This window comes from Panthera leo, chromosome B3 (genome assembly GCF_018350215.1).
Source record: "Panthera leo isolate Ple1 chromosome B3, P.leo_Ple1_pat1.1, whole genome shotgun sequence".
In the NCBI taxonomy this organism is placed as follows: domain Eukaryota; kingdom Metazoa; phylum Chordata; class Mammalia; order Carnivora; family Felidae; genus Panthera; species Panthera leo.
The window spans coordinates 119,523,181-119,537,904 of record NC_056684.1 but is presented as its reverse complement, the minus strand read 5'-3'; the positions used below and the strand labels follow the sequence as shown (position 1 = coordinate 119,537,904).

General features: G+C 40.0%; 1 protein-coding gene across 1 annotated transcript in view; it reads left to right on the top strand.

The window, feature by feature from the left end:
* The window catches only part of TMED10 (transmembrane p24 trafficking protein 10), a 39,551-nt gene extending 32,125 nt beyond the window's left edge, over positions 1–7,426 (top strand). Inside the window, exons 4-5 of the mRNA XM_042943830.1 lie at positions 5,703–5,829; positions 6,228–7,426. Of these exons, the coding sequence (XP_042799764.1) occupies positions 5,703–5,829; positions 6,228–6,349 (249 nt within the window). The 3' untranslated portion in view covers positions 6,350–7,426. The remainder of the gene's footprint in view (positions 1–5,702; positions 5,830–6,227) is intronic.
* Positions 7,427–14,724: the final 7,298 nt, after the last annotated feature.

Sequence of the window (14,724 nt, the reverse complement as noted above, 5' to 3'; positions counted from 1 at the left end):
GTCTCCTAAGCATGGCTTGCAGTTTCCTCCCTCCAAGTTTTGGTGTGCAACTTCCCTGTAACCTTGAATGCCTTTCTATCTCATCTCTTTCGGAATCCTGCAGAATTCATGAGACTCGGTTCACTCATTTCCTGTTAACCTTTCCTTTATCCTTCCAACTATGATTAATCGTGTGCTGGTTTCTTTCCTTTCCACTTTTTTTTTTTAAGTTTTTTAGATTTATTTTTATTTTGAGAGAGTGTGAGCGGGAAAGAGACAGGGACAGAGGGAGAGAGAATCCCAAGCAGGCTCTGCACTGACAGAGCCTGACGTGGGTCTCGATCTCACAAACCATGAGATCATGACCTGAACCCAGGCACACCCTTTTTTTTCCTCTTTACACTTTTAATGTGTACTTTTGTTGTAAAAGTTAATACATAATGCCTTATATTATGGTTATAGCTTTTTATATGAGCCTCTCTACCAGACCGTGAGCTTCTTAGGAACAGAGATCATCATTTATCTTGGTACCTTGCACATAGTAAGCATTGTTGTTAGGGTCTTAAAATGTTCTGTTTTTGTTTTTTTTTTTTTTTAACAGCTTTTTACATTTTTTTAATCTCTAAGTTTAGATTAAATGTAAATATATATCCATTCATATTGTTATTTACCATTGAGTATCCATGATGTGTTAGATGGTTGGAACAGCAAATTAGTTTTCAACATTGTTTTAATATCTTGGCAATTCTTTAAGTTTCCTAGATTTAAAAGTATCAAGAATTGGTATCAAGAATAAAGGTATTAAAAAAAAAAAAAAAGAATAAAGGTATTTATTAGGCAGGGATGTGTTTTAGGAAAAGAGACCTTCATCCCACTCATAGAAGGTCAAAACGAATTTACCAAAGTAAGGACAGGGTTGAGTAGGGATTTCATTGAGGAAATATCAACTTGGAAAATGGGAGTTGGGCTGTTTGGTTATGAATAGAGCTAAAGAGTCTGGAGTAGGACCTATACTAGAAGAGGAGTTGGGGAATTGAAGGAGTAAGTAAACGGTGGCCTGTATGCAGTATGGAATACTGTGCAGCAGTTAGGAAGAATGAGGTGAATCTCTAAGCGCTGAAGTTTTTTGTTGTTTTTGTTTTTGGACTTATTTATTCACTTATTTATTTATTTATTTTAATATATGAAATTTATTGTCAAATTGGTTTCCATACAACACCTAGTGCTCATCCCAAAAGATGCCCTCTTCAATGCCTATCACCTACCCTCTCCTCCCTCCCACCCCCCCATCAACCCTCAATTTGTTCTCAGGTTTTAAGAGTCTCTAATGCTTTGGCTCTCTCCCACTCTAACCTCTTTTTTTTTTTTTTTTTTCTTCCCCTCCCCCATGGGTTTCTGTTAAGTTTCTCAGGATCCACCTAAGAGTGAAAACATATGGTATCTGTCTTTCTCTGTATGGCTTATTTCACTTAGCATCACACTCTCCAGTTCCATCCACGTTGCTACAAAGGGCCATATTTCATTCTTTCTCATTGCCAAGTAGTACTCCATTGTGTATATAAACCACAATTACTTTATCCATTCATCAGTTGATGGACATTTAGGCTTTTTCCACAATTTGGCTATTGTTGAGAGTGCTGCTATAAACATTGGGGTACAAGTGCCCCTATGCATCAGCACCCCTGTATCCCTTGGGTAAATTCCTAGCAGTGCTATTGCTGGGTCATAGGGTAGGTCTATTTTTAACTTTTTGAGGAACCTTCACACTGTTTTCCAGAGCGGCTGCACCAGTTTGCATTCCCACCAACAGTGCAAGAGGGTTCCTGTTTCTCCACATCCTCTCCAGCATCTATAGTCTCCTGATTTGTTCATTTTGGCCACTCTGACTGGCGTGAGGTGATACCTGAGTGTGGTTTTGATTTGTATTTCCCTGATGAGGAGTGATGTTGAGCATCTTTTCATGTGCCTGTTGGCCATCTGGATGTCTTCTTTAGAGAAGTGTCTGTTCATGGTTTCTGCCCCATTCTTCACTGGATTATTTGTTTTTTGGGTGTGGAGTTTGGTGAGCTCTTTATAGATTTTGGATACTAGCCCTTTGTCCGATATATAAGCGCTGAAGTTTTTGGAAAGATCTTACTAAATGAGAAAAAGCAAGCCATAGAGCAACGTGTACAGTATGATCCCATTTATAAGTATGTTTTTAATTACATGTTTGTGTGTACACTTATATGCACGCAAAAGCATAGTGTGTTATCTTCTAACAAGGTCTAGATAGATATACACCAAGTCCACAACCATGGTTACCTCTGAGAAGGAATGTGTGGATGTGGGAATTGGGGAGCTAGCTGTGAAGGTGGGCTTTTTGTTTTTGTTCCCTTTGCTTCTGAATGGTTGAAATTTTTAGCAGGAGAACATGTTTATGTATTGCTTATACAACTGAAAAGTAAACAGAACACCAGAAATGAATCAGGAGCAGGATTTTTGGTCTACAGTGCACAAAGGCCATCCTCAGTACCAAATGTATTTTAATTCCATCATAGTCTTTCAGGTTTTAGGCTTTTGGCCTATTGTCATTTAATAAAAAAGGTAGGAAGGGTTAGAAGTTGTCTTCCAAATAATTTTTTAAAATAATACTTTCAGCTGGCAGAGGCACAGCCATAGTTTCACTTCCAGTTCCTTTTTGCACGTTTCCATTTAGAGAGCCTTGTATCATTTATCGCTAAAGAAGTTTCATGCCATTGCTTTTATTCTGTCTCATTCAGGAAGCTTTGGAGGCGAAAGTGTAGACCAGGAAGTAAACAGACTGAAGTTCAGCTTATGATATGTCTCTTGTATTGGTATCTTTTTCCTGGGGAGTTCAGTTCCTTTGCTCTGTGGCTCTATATGAGATCAATCAACTGATACATATTCTAGATTAATGGCAAAACTTGGCATTTGGGCATTCAGCTAGGAGAGTTTGCTGAATACATTAACTGACCTTTAGTTAAATGTTGTAGTCCGTTAGCGTTATTCTGTTTTGTAGCTGTCAGTCACACTAACCAACATTTTACAAATGTAAGAAAACATAAATCCAGTGAAAGAAAACAGGTGCATCATTACAAATTCATTGCATTTTATGTACTTTAAATATAAATCTAATTTTTGTATCCCTATCTTAACAGCAGTTTCTAGTTTTATTTTTTAATTTTTATTTATTTCATATATGAAATTTATTGTCAGATTGGTTTCCATACAACACCTAGTGCTCATCCCAAAAGATGCCCTCTTCAATACCCATCACCCGCCCTCCCCTCTTCTAGTTTTATTTTAAAAAATATTCAGTGAGGAATCTAGATTAGCAAAGAGAACATAAGAACACCCTTAAACTCTTCCTGTTCATCCTTTGTTAATTGCTGTTAACGTTAACAGGAAAAGAACAAAGAAAGTGAATTGGACAAAAGAGAAGAAAAAGTAGGGAGTTGTAGGGGCGCCTGGGTGGCTCAGTCGGTTAAGCGTCCGACTTCAGCTCAGGTCATGATCTCACAGTTCGTGAGTTCGAGCCCCGCGTCGGGCTCTGTGCTGACAGCTCAGAGCCTGGAGCCTGCTTCGGATTCTGTGTCTCCCTCTCTCTCTGCCCCTCCCCTGCTCATGCTCTGTCTCTCTCTGTCTCAAAAATAAATAAAAACATTAAAAAAAAAAATTTTTTTTTAAAAATAAAAAAAAAAAAGTAGGGAGTTGTAGAGAGAACATATGGTAGATAGAGAGTAAAGAAGCAGATATAGGAAAAGAATATTTATTTATTTAAAGTTTGTGTAGAGAGAGCACACACGCAAGCGGGGGAGGGTAAGAGAGGCGGGTGGAGAGCGGTAATCCCAAGCAGGCGCTGCACTGTCAGCACAGAGCTCAACATGGGGCTCACAGACTGTGAGATCATGACCTGAGCCTAAATTGAGAATCAGGGGCACCTGGGTGGCTCAGTCGGTGGAGCGTCCGACTTGGGCTCAGGTCATGATCTCACGGTCTGTGAGTTCGAGCCCCGCGTCGGGCTCTGTGCTGACAGCTCGGAGCCTGGAGCCTGCTTTGGATTCCGTGTCTCCCTCTCTCTGCCCCTCCCCTGCTCATGCTGTGTCTCTCTGTCTCTGTCAAAAATAAATAAACATTAAAAAAATTTTTTAAATCGAGAATCAGACACTTAACCAACCGACTGAGCCACTCAGGTGCCCCAAGGAAAAGAAATTTTGAAGAATTCTGTATGTAGGAAAATTTTAAGTACACCTTGGTCTGGTATGTGAGTTTTAAGATCTGGAAAGCTCTGGTGATGTATCCCCATTTTAAAGCAATTCATAATCTAAGGTTGATAGGAAAAAACAAATAAAATAATGAAATCCTTTCTTTTATCGTATCTGCCTTTAGTTACTGGATGCTCTTGGAGGTTTCACAGTGGTCTAGGTTGAGAAAGGAAAACAATTCATTTCTCACATCCTTCATTCCTTAGCATACAAGGAAGTCCTTGGAGATTTCTTTTGATAACTGGCTGTGTAATTCTAAAAACCAAAGATGCAGTGTAATTTTTTTTGTAGCAGACCCAGGAGTCATCTGGGCTCTGGAGCTCTGATATAAACCTTAAAGCTCTTTTGGGATTTAAATGAGCAAACCAGAATTCTCTAATTTTGTAGTTTGAGTTATTATCTTCATGTTATAGTTACACATACTCTCATTCCTGTGCATTCCCTATTGGGAATTTGGATGGTTGTCTTTTAAATTAAATCACATCTAATATCATGACTCTCCCACTTATTATGCTGATAATACGGTTTCTTGGACGTGAGTGGAAGGGTAAAGTAAAATGCTTTATTAAAATCAGGAATCTCAGGAAAATGATATATTTTAATTGATAGCCTACCATATGATAGAACTTCTAAGGAGGTTTTAATCAAAATTAAAGTATAAAGAAAAGTCTGAAATGGAAACACATAAACAGTTCGTGGGGAAGGGCAAAAGATTTTAAAATATGTTAGGGGCACCTGGGTGGCTTAGTCAGTTAAGCATCTGACTCTTGGTTTTGGCTCAGGTCATGATCTCACAGTTTGTGGGTTTGTGCCCCGTATTGGGTTCTGCACTGATGGTACAGAGCCTGCCTGGGATTCTCTCTTCCCTCTTGTACCCCTACCCCACTTGTGCAGGTGCTCTCTTGTCTGTCTGTCTCTCTCTCTCTCTCTCTCTCTCTCAAAAATAAACAAACTTTAAAAAATGAAATATGTTACAGTGATAACAGAAGGGATTTTAAGTTTTTGTTTTTGAAGATTTTATTTTTAAAATCTCTACACCCAATGTGGGGTCCAAACCCACAACCTCAAGATCGAGAGTCATGTGCTCCACTGACTGAGTGAGCCAGCTGGGCACCCCCAGTTTGGTGAAACTTTTTGTTTTTTTATTTGTTTAAAGGAAATTCAGAACCCATTTTATTAATGTTCGCTTATTTTTGAGAGAGAGTGAGCAGGGGAGGGGCAGAGAGGGGGAACAGAGGATCTGAAGTGGGCTCTGCACTGACAGCGTGGAACCCGATGTGGGGCTCGAACTCACAGACCATGAGATCCTGACCTGAGCCGAAGTCAGACACTCAACCAGCCGAGTCACCCTGGCGCTCCTTGGTGAAACTTTTTTAAAAAACTCCTCTGTTGCCTTGTGTTCTAGACTAGAGTGGATTTTTCAAGGAGTGGGTTCATAATTCCTTTCTTTTCCAGATTGCCAAGGTTGAGAAACTCAAACCTTTAGAGGTGGAGCTCCGACGCCTAGAAGACCTCTCAGAATCCATCGTTAATGACTTTGCCTACATGAAGAAGCGAGAGGAGGAGATGCGAGATACCAATGGTGAGGGAGAGGCAGCTCTTGTTTGTTCATAAAGGCGCCAGACCTCTTTTCTCGGTTTTGCCAAATGGGGGTAGGGCTGGGCTGATGGGATGATCACTTACTTCAGAGCTGTTGCTTCTTAAGGTAAACGAGCTTGGTTAGATTTTCAAGGGGAAAGAAATTTCTTCTGTGATACGCAGTTAACCGTATTCTCAGCTTATTGTGTATCAAACCGATAGTGCTAATCTTTGTGATTTTTAACATTTCTATATAGAACAGTGAAATTTTAAGAAAAACAATCCAGAATCCTACTGCCTGGCCTAGGGACTGAGTGGAGTTAATTAATTGCCTTTTCCCCCGGCCACTGTTTAGTCTGCTGAACCTCACTTCATTACACTTGTAACATTTCTGTTTTTTAGAGTCAACAAATACTCGGGTCCTGTACTTCAGCATCTTTTCAATGTTCTGCCTCATTGGACTAGCCACCTGGCAGGTCTTCTACCTGCGTCGCTTTTTCAAGGCCAAGAAGTTGATTGAGTAATAAAGCCCAGTGTCCTCCCACCTGTATCTCAGCCAGCTGAACATCCCTGGGACGTGCCTCGCCTAAGGCATCCTACTGACAGCACCATCAAGGCACATTGGAGCTTTCTTGCCAGAACTGATCTCTTTTGGTGTGGGGGGACATGGGTTACCACCTACACCCAATTAAGTCAATGAGGGACTTCTTTATTGGACTGGTTTTGCAACAATAGGACTATTATTAGAGTCACCTATGACAAAAAATAGGGGTTACCTAGCTAATGCCAAAGCCAGCATTTGTACTGGGTTTCCTCATGTGCTATGTTTGAACCATGTTTTCTTTCCTTTTCCTACTTGCTCACCAGCTTGAGCTTCCACTCTAGTTCCTTCACCAAGGTATGTATGACCATGTTGAACTTGTTTCATTGATCATCCTCTTTGGATTTCTGTGTGAAAACACACTTAACTTTCTCTTGACCCTTAGCTGAAATGTGTAGGTAGCTTCTGGTGATACCCTTTCATAATTTTTATGTCTCTTAAAAGGGTGATCGATGGGACACCTCATAGAGAGGAGCTTTGAACTGTAGATAACTCTTAAAGAAGACATCGTTTTAGAGAATTAAAATATTTGTGCTTAACTGCCTGAACCTTTTTCGTGTATTTACGTGTGTTTAGTTCTATGCAGTTTTGTCAGGTAGAGATTTGTGTGATCACCACTGCAAGATGCAGAACAGTCCAACTCTCGTATCCTTTGTACTACTACCCTTTTATAACCATGGCCACCTCCCTTCCTTACCCCAGAGCCCCACCTTCTGGCAACCACTGATCTGTTCTCCGTCTCTAATTTTGTCATTTCAAGAACGTTTTATAAATGCAATCATATAGCATGTAGCCTTCTGAGATTGGCTTTTTGAACTCAGCATAATTTCCTTGAAATCCATCCAAGTTGTTGCATGTTACCAGTAGCTTGCTCCTTTTTATTGCTCAGTAGTATTCCACGGTATGGATGTACCACAGTTTGTTTAACCATCCCCCCACTGAAGGACACTGGGGTTGTTGTCAGGTTTTGGCCATTTCTAATAAAGCTGCTGTGAACTTTCATGTACAGGATTTCATGTGAACATAAATACTCATTTCTCTGGGATAAGTGCCCAAGAGGGCAATATGGTAAGCACGTGTTTATTTTTGTAAGAAACCATCCTACTCTTTTTCCAGAGTGACTGCCATTTTACCTTCCCACCAGCAATGTGTGACCAATCCATTTTCTCCAAATCTTCACCAGTATTTGCTATTACCGTTATTTTTATTGTAGTCATTCTAATAGGTGCGTGTAGTAATACCTCATTATGGTTTTGATTTGCATTTTCCTAACGGCAAACGATGTCGAACATCTTTTCATGTGCTTATTTGCCATCTATTTTCCTCAATGAAATACCTATTCATGTCCTTTTTGCCCATTTTCTAATTAGATTGTTCTTTCTACATTAAGTTTTGAGAGTTCCTTATACATCCTAGATACAAATCCTGTCAGATATGTGGTTGCTTGAATTTTTTTTTAGATTTTTGGTTTTTTTTTAAGTAATCTCTACACCCAACATGGGTGAGTCTTGAACTTACAACCCCGAGATCAAGAGTCGCATGCTTTACTGACAGAGCGTGGTTGCTTGAATTTTTAACTTCTACCAAGGAAAATACAAGTAAAATTTACCAACTCTTCTTACATGCCCAGTCACTGACTTAATTCCTGTCCTTATGTATTCTATCTAACAAATTAAGACATACGAGGTATAAACACACACACACACACACACACACACACACACACACACACCTGGGAGGATTATGAATAAATACTTGAAAATGCATGTTGTGAAAGCAAAGCCAAGAATCACTGTTGGAATATAAGGTGCCTAAAGGCCAATACTATTATAAGTAAGTGAAGGTATGGATACAAATGACTGTTTGTAAACAGTCACGAAAAATACTACCACTTGAAAATGTCTCTACTCCACCCTAGAAAGTGGGTGGGAGTTTGTCCTTTTTTTTTTTTTTTTTTTAAATTTTTTTTTTTAATGTTTATTTATTTTTGAGAGAGACAGAGACAGAATGCGAGTGGGTTAGGGGCAGAGAGAGGGAGACACAGAATCCAAAACAGGCTCCAGGCTCCGAGCTGTCAGCACAGAGCCTGATGTGGGGCTCGAACTCACGAGCCGTGAGATCATGACCTGAGCCGAAGCCGGTCACTCAACCAACTGAGCTACCCAGGCGCCTTGGGGAGTTTGTCCTTTCTATAATTTCTTTTTCAACCCCTACTGTTATAGGGCTTGTCTAATCACAATGGTAAGAATTACAGGACTTAGGGCATAGCACTTGCAGTTAAGAAGCAGTGTTAGAATTAACAGAGAACACTGCTGTGGTGACCAGGATAAAGTAGAAAAGGAAGTGAATTATGTTGTTGAAATCTCAGGCTGTTCTATTGATGTTCCAGCTACTGTGAACTCAAAGCCCTTTCCCCCGCTCTCTTGGCTCCCTGTATGAATTCCTCTGGTGTGGCTGAGCGGTTCTTTCATTAATTTGTGCGACATTGCCATCTGCTGGTAGGAATGGATAGGTACAGCTTCTGAGAACCTGGCAGCCAAATCTTCGCCATAAGGAGAGCAGATGTTGAGAAAGTCTACATGTGGTATTACATATACTAGACAACAAAGGATACATCCAAGTAGGGAAGAGAATAACCGAATTTGTGGGTCAAATCCATTCTTAGACATGTAAAGGTCAAATTCTGTTCTATACCATTAGCCTAATAAACTCTTGTATTTCTGACTGGTGCCTTCCCCCTTTTTCAGAAGCAATGAAAGTTCTTCAGTTGATTATCCTTTTGCTCTGATAAAATGACAAAAAGATAGGCGAGGAGAATATTTTATTTTGCTGATCTTTTTGTTCCCGAATGTGACTTTGTGAAACGGATTTTTTTTCCATGTCCTTCCCTTTTACTCATGCCAAAAACACCAACTTGGACATTGTGCTTTCAGTTTAAAGTTCATGGATAATTACACTTTGATTTGATTGAAAAAGTAAAAATTACTTAATTTTATGAAAGCCTAGTGCAAGAACAAATCAGCTTTAAAAATGGGATGTTATCTGCTTTCCTCCATTTTGAGCCTATTTAACACAGTCTATATAATATACATAGGAACAATACAGTTTAAGCATTGTTATACCATTGTCATAAACCCCTGTCATAAGCCATTTTTCTGTTTGTTTAATGGAAAGAGGTGTGTGGGATTTCTACAGATTTACTTGTAAGTTTGGATTGGGGATTTTTGTGTACATTTTCTCAAATAAACGCTAGCAGAAACCATTTTAGGTGTATTTTTCTGTTCAGTATCTCTGTCTGAATTTGACAATAATTCTTCCATATTCTTCAGTTTTAAAGTATGGCAAATTATCTGTGATGAATTAGAGAAGAAAATTGCATGTAATTTACTGCAGATGGAAAAAGTTTATTTGAGCTAATAAAATTTTATTATATTTTATATATAAATATGTAAGCTATATATAATATGTATATAAATGTAACAATAATAGGGGCACCTGGGTAGCCCAGTTGGTTGGGTGTCTGACTTCGGCTCAGGTCATGATCTCACAGCTCATGAGTTCGAGCCCTGCATCGGGCTCTGTGCTGACAGCGCAGAGCCTGGAGCCTGCTTTGGAGTCTGTGTTTCCCTCTCTCTCTCTGCCCCTCCTCTGCTCATGCTCTGTCTCTGTCTCAAAAAAAAATAAACGTTAAAAAAAAAATTATAAACATAACAATAATACACATCTTCAGACAGGCAAAATAGGGTTCTCTAAGTCAAGCATTTTCTGTACCTTCTCTCTTTTGGAAACTGTTACTGGAATTATTCCTACAGAGTGTCTTCTCTTTTGCCCTCTATTCTGAAAACACCCCTTCCAATTTATAACCTTTTAGGACTTGCATTTTTGCCCATCACATCTGTGCAAAACCCAACCCATGAGGTAAAGGCCATTTTCTCCTTCTTTTTACTTACATTTGAACATTTTTCATAAAGCTTCTTTCCAAGAGGTTAGCCTAAAGTGCTTTGCACATTCACTAGCTGGCATCTTATTTTCCCTCTGCCTCTATTCCACCCAAAAACAGGTAATAAATTTGTCAGTGAATCTATAGTCTATAAAGTAGTGATTCCCAATTTTGAGTGTAACTATTTTAATATCAAAAATGTCTTATTCTTCACTGATGATTTACTTTTGGAGAACATAAACATAAATGAATTTGAAACTTTTTAAAATTTATTTTGAGAGAGAGAGAGTGCAAGCTGGGGGTGGGGGGGCGGGAGCAAAGGGTGGGGGAGAGAGGGGAGAGAGAGAGAGAGAGAGAGAGAGAGAGAGAGAATGAATATTCCTAGCAGGCTCCACACTGCCAGCACAAGCCCAATTTGGGGCTCAAACCCACGAACCATGAGATCATGACCTGAGCCAAAACCAAGAGCCAGGCACTCAACCAACTGAGCTACCCAGTTGCCCCTGAATTCAAAACCTTTAAATGAACTTAATAGTCTCAACAGTATCACATACTTGTTAAATGGTAGTATGTGTTGTGCAGACTATTCAGTCTGTTGTAGTGGTATCCCACATAACATAAACCCTGTGTGTAGTTTTAAATTTTCCAGTGCCACAATAAGAAACAGGCGAAATTAGTTTTAGTATATTTAATATATCCAAAATAGCATTTCAACATGTAGTCAATAGAAAAAAGATTAATGAGTATTTTGCTTCTATCCCCCCATATAGTCTTTGAAACCCAGTGTGCATTTTACAGCTATAGCACATCTCCATTCAGACTAACCACAATTCAGGTGTTCAATAGCTGCATGTAGCTAGAGTCTACCAAACTGGAAAGTGAAGGGATAGAGTTTGCTTGGCACTTTGGTAGATTCTTTAATTTTTACAGTGATTCTGTGCCCCCAGGAGTCTGCCGTTAACAACCAGGAACATTTGCTATATAGAATTGTATTGTTAAAATAAAACCTGGAAATGTCCATTTTTACCAAAGGCACTTTAAAATTAGTTACACGTTTACAATGTTCAGTGTTTCTGGACTTTAGAATATTCAAAGGCCAGATGTTTAGTTTCATTTATATCCAGTGTAATGAAGAACTGAGCATGAGTATTTCTGTTCTGTATTCTCTAACAGGACATTTGTTAAGCTTAATCTATGCATTATAACTAGAACAAATTACACTATCAGGTTAACCAAGCTACAGAAAACTGTCATTCCTCATGGCGAAGATGCCAGAAAAATAAATTTCTTTTGTCTGTTTATTTTTGAGAAAGAGGGCACGAGCAAGGGAGGGGCAGAGAGAGGGAGACAGAATCCCAAGCGGGCCCTGCACTGTGGGTACAAAGCCCAACACAGGTTCTCTCTCTCTCTCAAACCCACAAACTGTGAGATCATGACCTGAGCCAAAACCAAGAGTCAAGACAGTTAACCAACTAAGCCACCCAGGGGCCCCCAGAAAAATAAATTTTTAAGCTTTGGTGAAACCTATTTGCTTTTTAAGTCATTGTTTTTTTCATTCCTTTAACCAAAAAATAAAAATAAAAACACTAAAAAAAACCACATTGAACATATATTTTGTTTAATGTGCTGAGCCAAGCTCTGGAATAAACTCAAATAAGAAGCAGTATGTATCCTCCAAGTGCCTTGTGATGAATAGAAGGTAAATGGAATGGCGTCTATCCAGAATAATCTCCCTACTTTGTTCACCTGTCACTGAATTTTGGATATTCCTCCAGGAAGCCTTCACTAACCCAGCAAGTTTTCTTGGAAAGATGCCCCTCCTGGATTCCTTTCTGGAAGCTTGTACTTAACCACAGCATTTACACAGTTGTAATTGCTTGGTTGTTTGTTATATGGACTGTAAGCTCCCTAAGAGTAGGAACCATGTTTATTTTGTTTTCTGTTGTAACTCAGCACCTGGCATAAATTGGTACTCAGTGTTTGTTGCATGAATTAACTGAAAATTTTAAAAATATCTATAATCTGGCATCCTGGAATGAAAGCCATCAAAATAAAACATGACAGGAGTTATCAGGCCTGCGTTTAGGTTAAAAAGAAATGTTCTATACATAGGAGATAATAACGACCTGATACTCATTTATCAAATAAATTTTAACCCTAGAATATCGAGCACTTCTAGGTGTTGATATACAGCTGTAAACAAGAGTACAAAATCCAGACTCTTGTGGAGCTAAGGTTCTAATGAATGGAGATAGACAATAAAGTAAACATAACAAGCATCAGTATTTTACAAAGAAGTGATGTGATCTACTGGGAGAGCTGTGTTACTCTAGATTGCTTTGGATGTGAAAAAGAGGCTTAAAGTACAAGTATGACATAAGCAGACCATCATTATGAAGACTAGCATACGAAAAAGAAGTATTGGATCCAGATCAAGGGAGACAGAAGTCTCTTTGTACTCTTACTCAGACCCAATGTGGAATGTTATGCAGAGTGTAGGACATCACACACAGTGTAGGCGCCTGGATGGCTCAGTTGGTTAAGCGTCCCAGCTCTTGACTTTGGTTCAGGTCATGATCTCACTTTTGTAGATTCGAGCTCTGCACTGGGTTCTGCCCTGACAGTGCCGAGCTGGCTTGGGATTTTATCTCTCTCTCTCGCTCGCTCTCTCTGCCCCTCTGCCACTCATATGCTCAACCACGCTCTCTCTCTTAAACACATACATACATACACAAATGAAAGGGACATTGATGAACCGTACAGAGGTCAGAGGAATGTGAACTCATCCTTCACAACTCCTCTATCCCATTTTACCAATTTTCTTTATCCTCTCCTTGCTATCACTACCCACCTCATTAAAAATCAGGAAGTGAATTTCTTCCACTGAAATTTACCTCATCAACCACATTTCGATTGATCACAAAGTTCTAAATGTTCTTCAAATGGACTTCTCAAATCTGGAACCCTCTCCACTCACACTGGTAAATACTTCAGTGCCTTTTCTTTTCTTAGACTATTAAATTGCCTCCTATCTAGTCTCCCTGCCTCCAGTCTTTGTCCTCCACATTGTCATTGGAGTTATTTGTAAGATACATCTTTGGTCTTATGTAAGGTGATCGTAGTATAGTTTATTGTCCAAACTGGGCACTTGAGCAAAATAAAGCTCTATTTGTTATGCTGGAGGGGGGAGGGGGGAGGGGAGGAGGCATAAATTGGGACTTCCCCAGCAAATTAGGACATACGGTCACTAATCATATACTCCCCTGCTTAAAAAATCTCACATAATTTTTCATTGCCCACAGGAAAGGCAAACTCAACAGTTGAGGCCCGGTATTCTCTTGCTTCTACCCCACACACACCCTGGCCTCCAGCCACAACACCCAAAACATTGTGCTCTCTCAAAGATGTGGATCCAGAGTGCTGGGTTTGACTCTGGGCTCCCCTTACTAGCTGTGTAATAATGAGCAGGTTACTTAACCTCTGTATCTCAGTTCTTTATTTAGAATAAGAATAATATAAGGATTAAGTGGGATGACATAAGAAAACCTTTAGCGTAGTGTCAGGAACATAACACAATAAAAAATTAACTTATCTCTGTGAGGTAGGTCATATTCCTACAAGCTTTACAGATTTTAAAAAACTTTGGTAACGTAAAGTTGCCCAAGGTCCATAACTGTTGGGACCTATTTTTTTTTTTTTTTTTTTTTACTGTATTACAATTCTCCTAGTGACTTAAGGGTAAGGAGCATCTTATTGTAGATTTCCCACCCTTAAATACATTGACACCTCAGTGCTCGAAGAATGCTGCATGAGATCAGACGGTCAGAGATTTGGAAAGACAGACGCAAGGAGAATGTTAAATCTGGAAAAAGAGTGTCAGGAGAGTTGATTTAAAATATTTTTGGAGTAGTACAGAACAGGGGGAACCTAGTGGGGGTTCTGGGAGAAGTAACTGGGCCCACCTACTGAGATGACAGGCAGTAAATATTTCCGCTTACTATAGTATCTTTAATATCTCCCTAAACAAAGAGCACTGTCCAACGTGGAATCACTTGCCCTTGAGATAGGCCTGGCGCCAAGAGGTGACTGGGCGACCTCCGGACCTCGAAGCTGTCTGGGGACTCGGCCAGGGATCGGGGAAGTGGTCTACAGACCCGTCGGTGATCCCCTGCCGTGTCTGGAGCCCTTCGGTCCCACGGCGTCCCCACCAGCGCCCGCCAAGCCCGGCCCGCCCGGGAGGGAGGGAGGGAAACCAAGGCCGCCGGGCTAAGCAAGTGGGCCAGCGCAGGCGGAGAAAAGCCCGCCGGGCCGGAAGCACCAGGAACTGTTTCCGGGTCAGGGGGGAAAGAGCCACCATG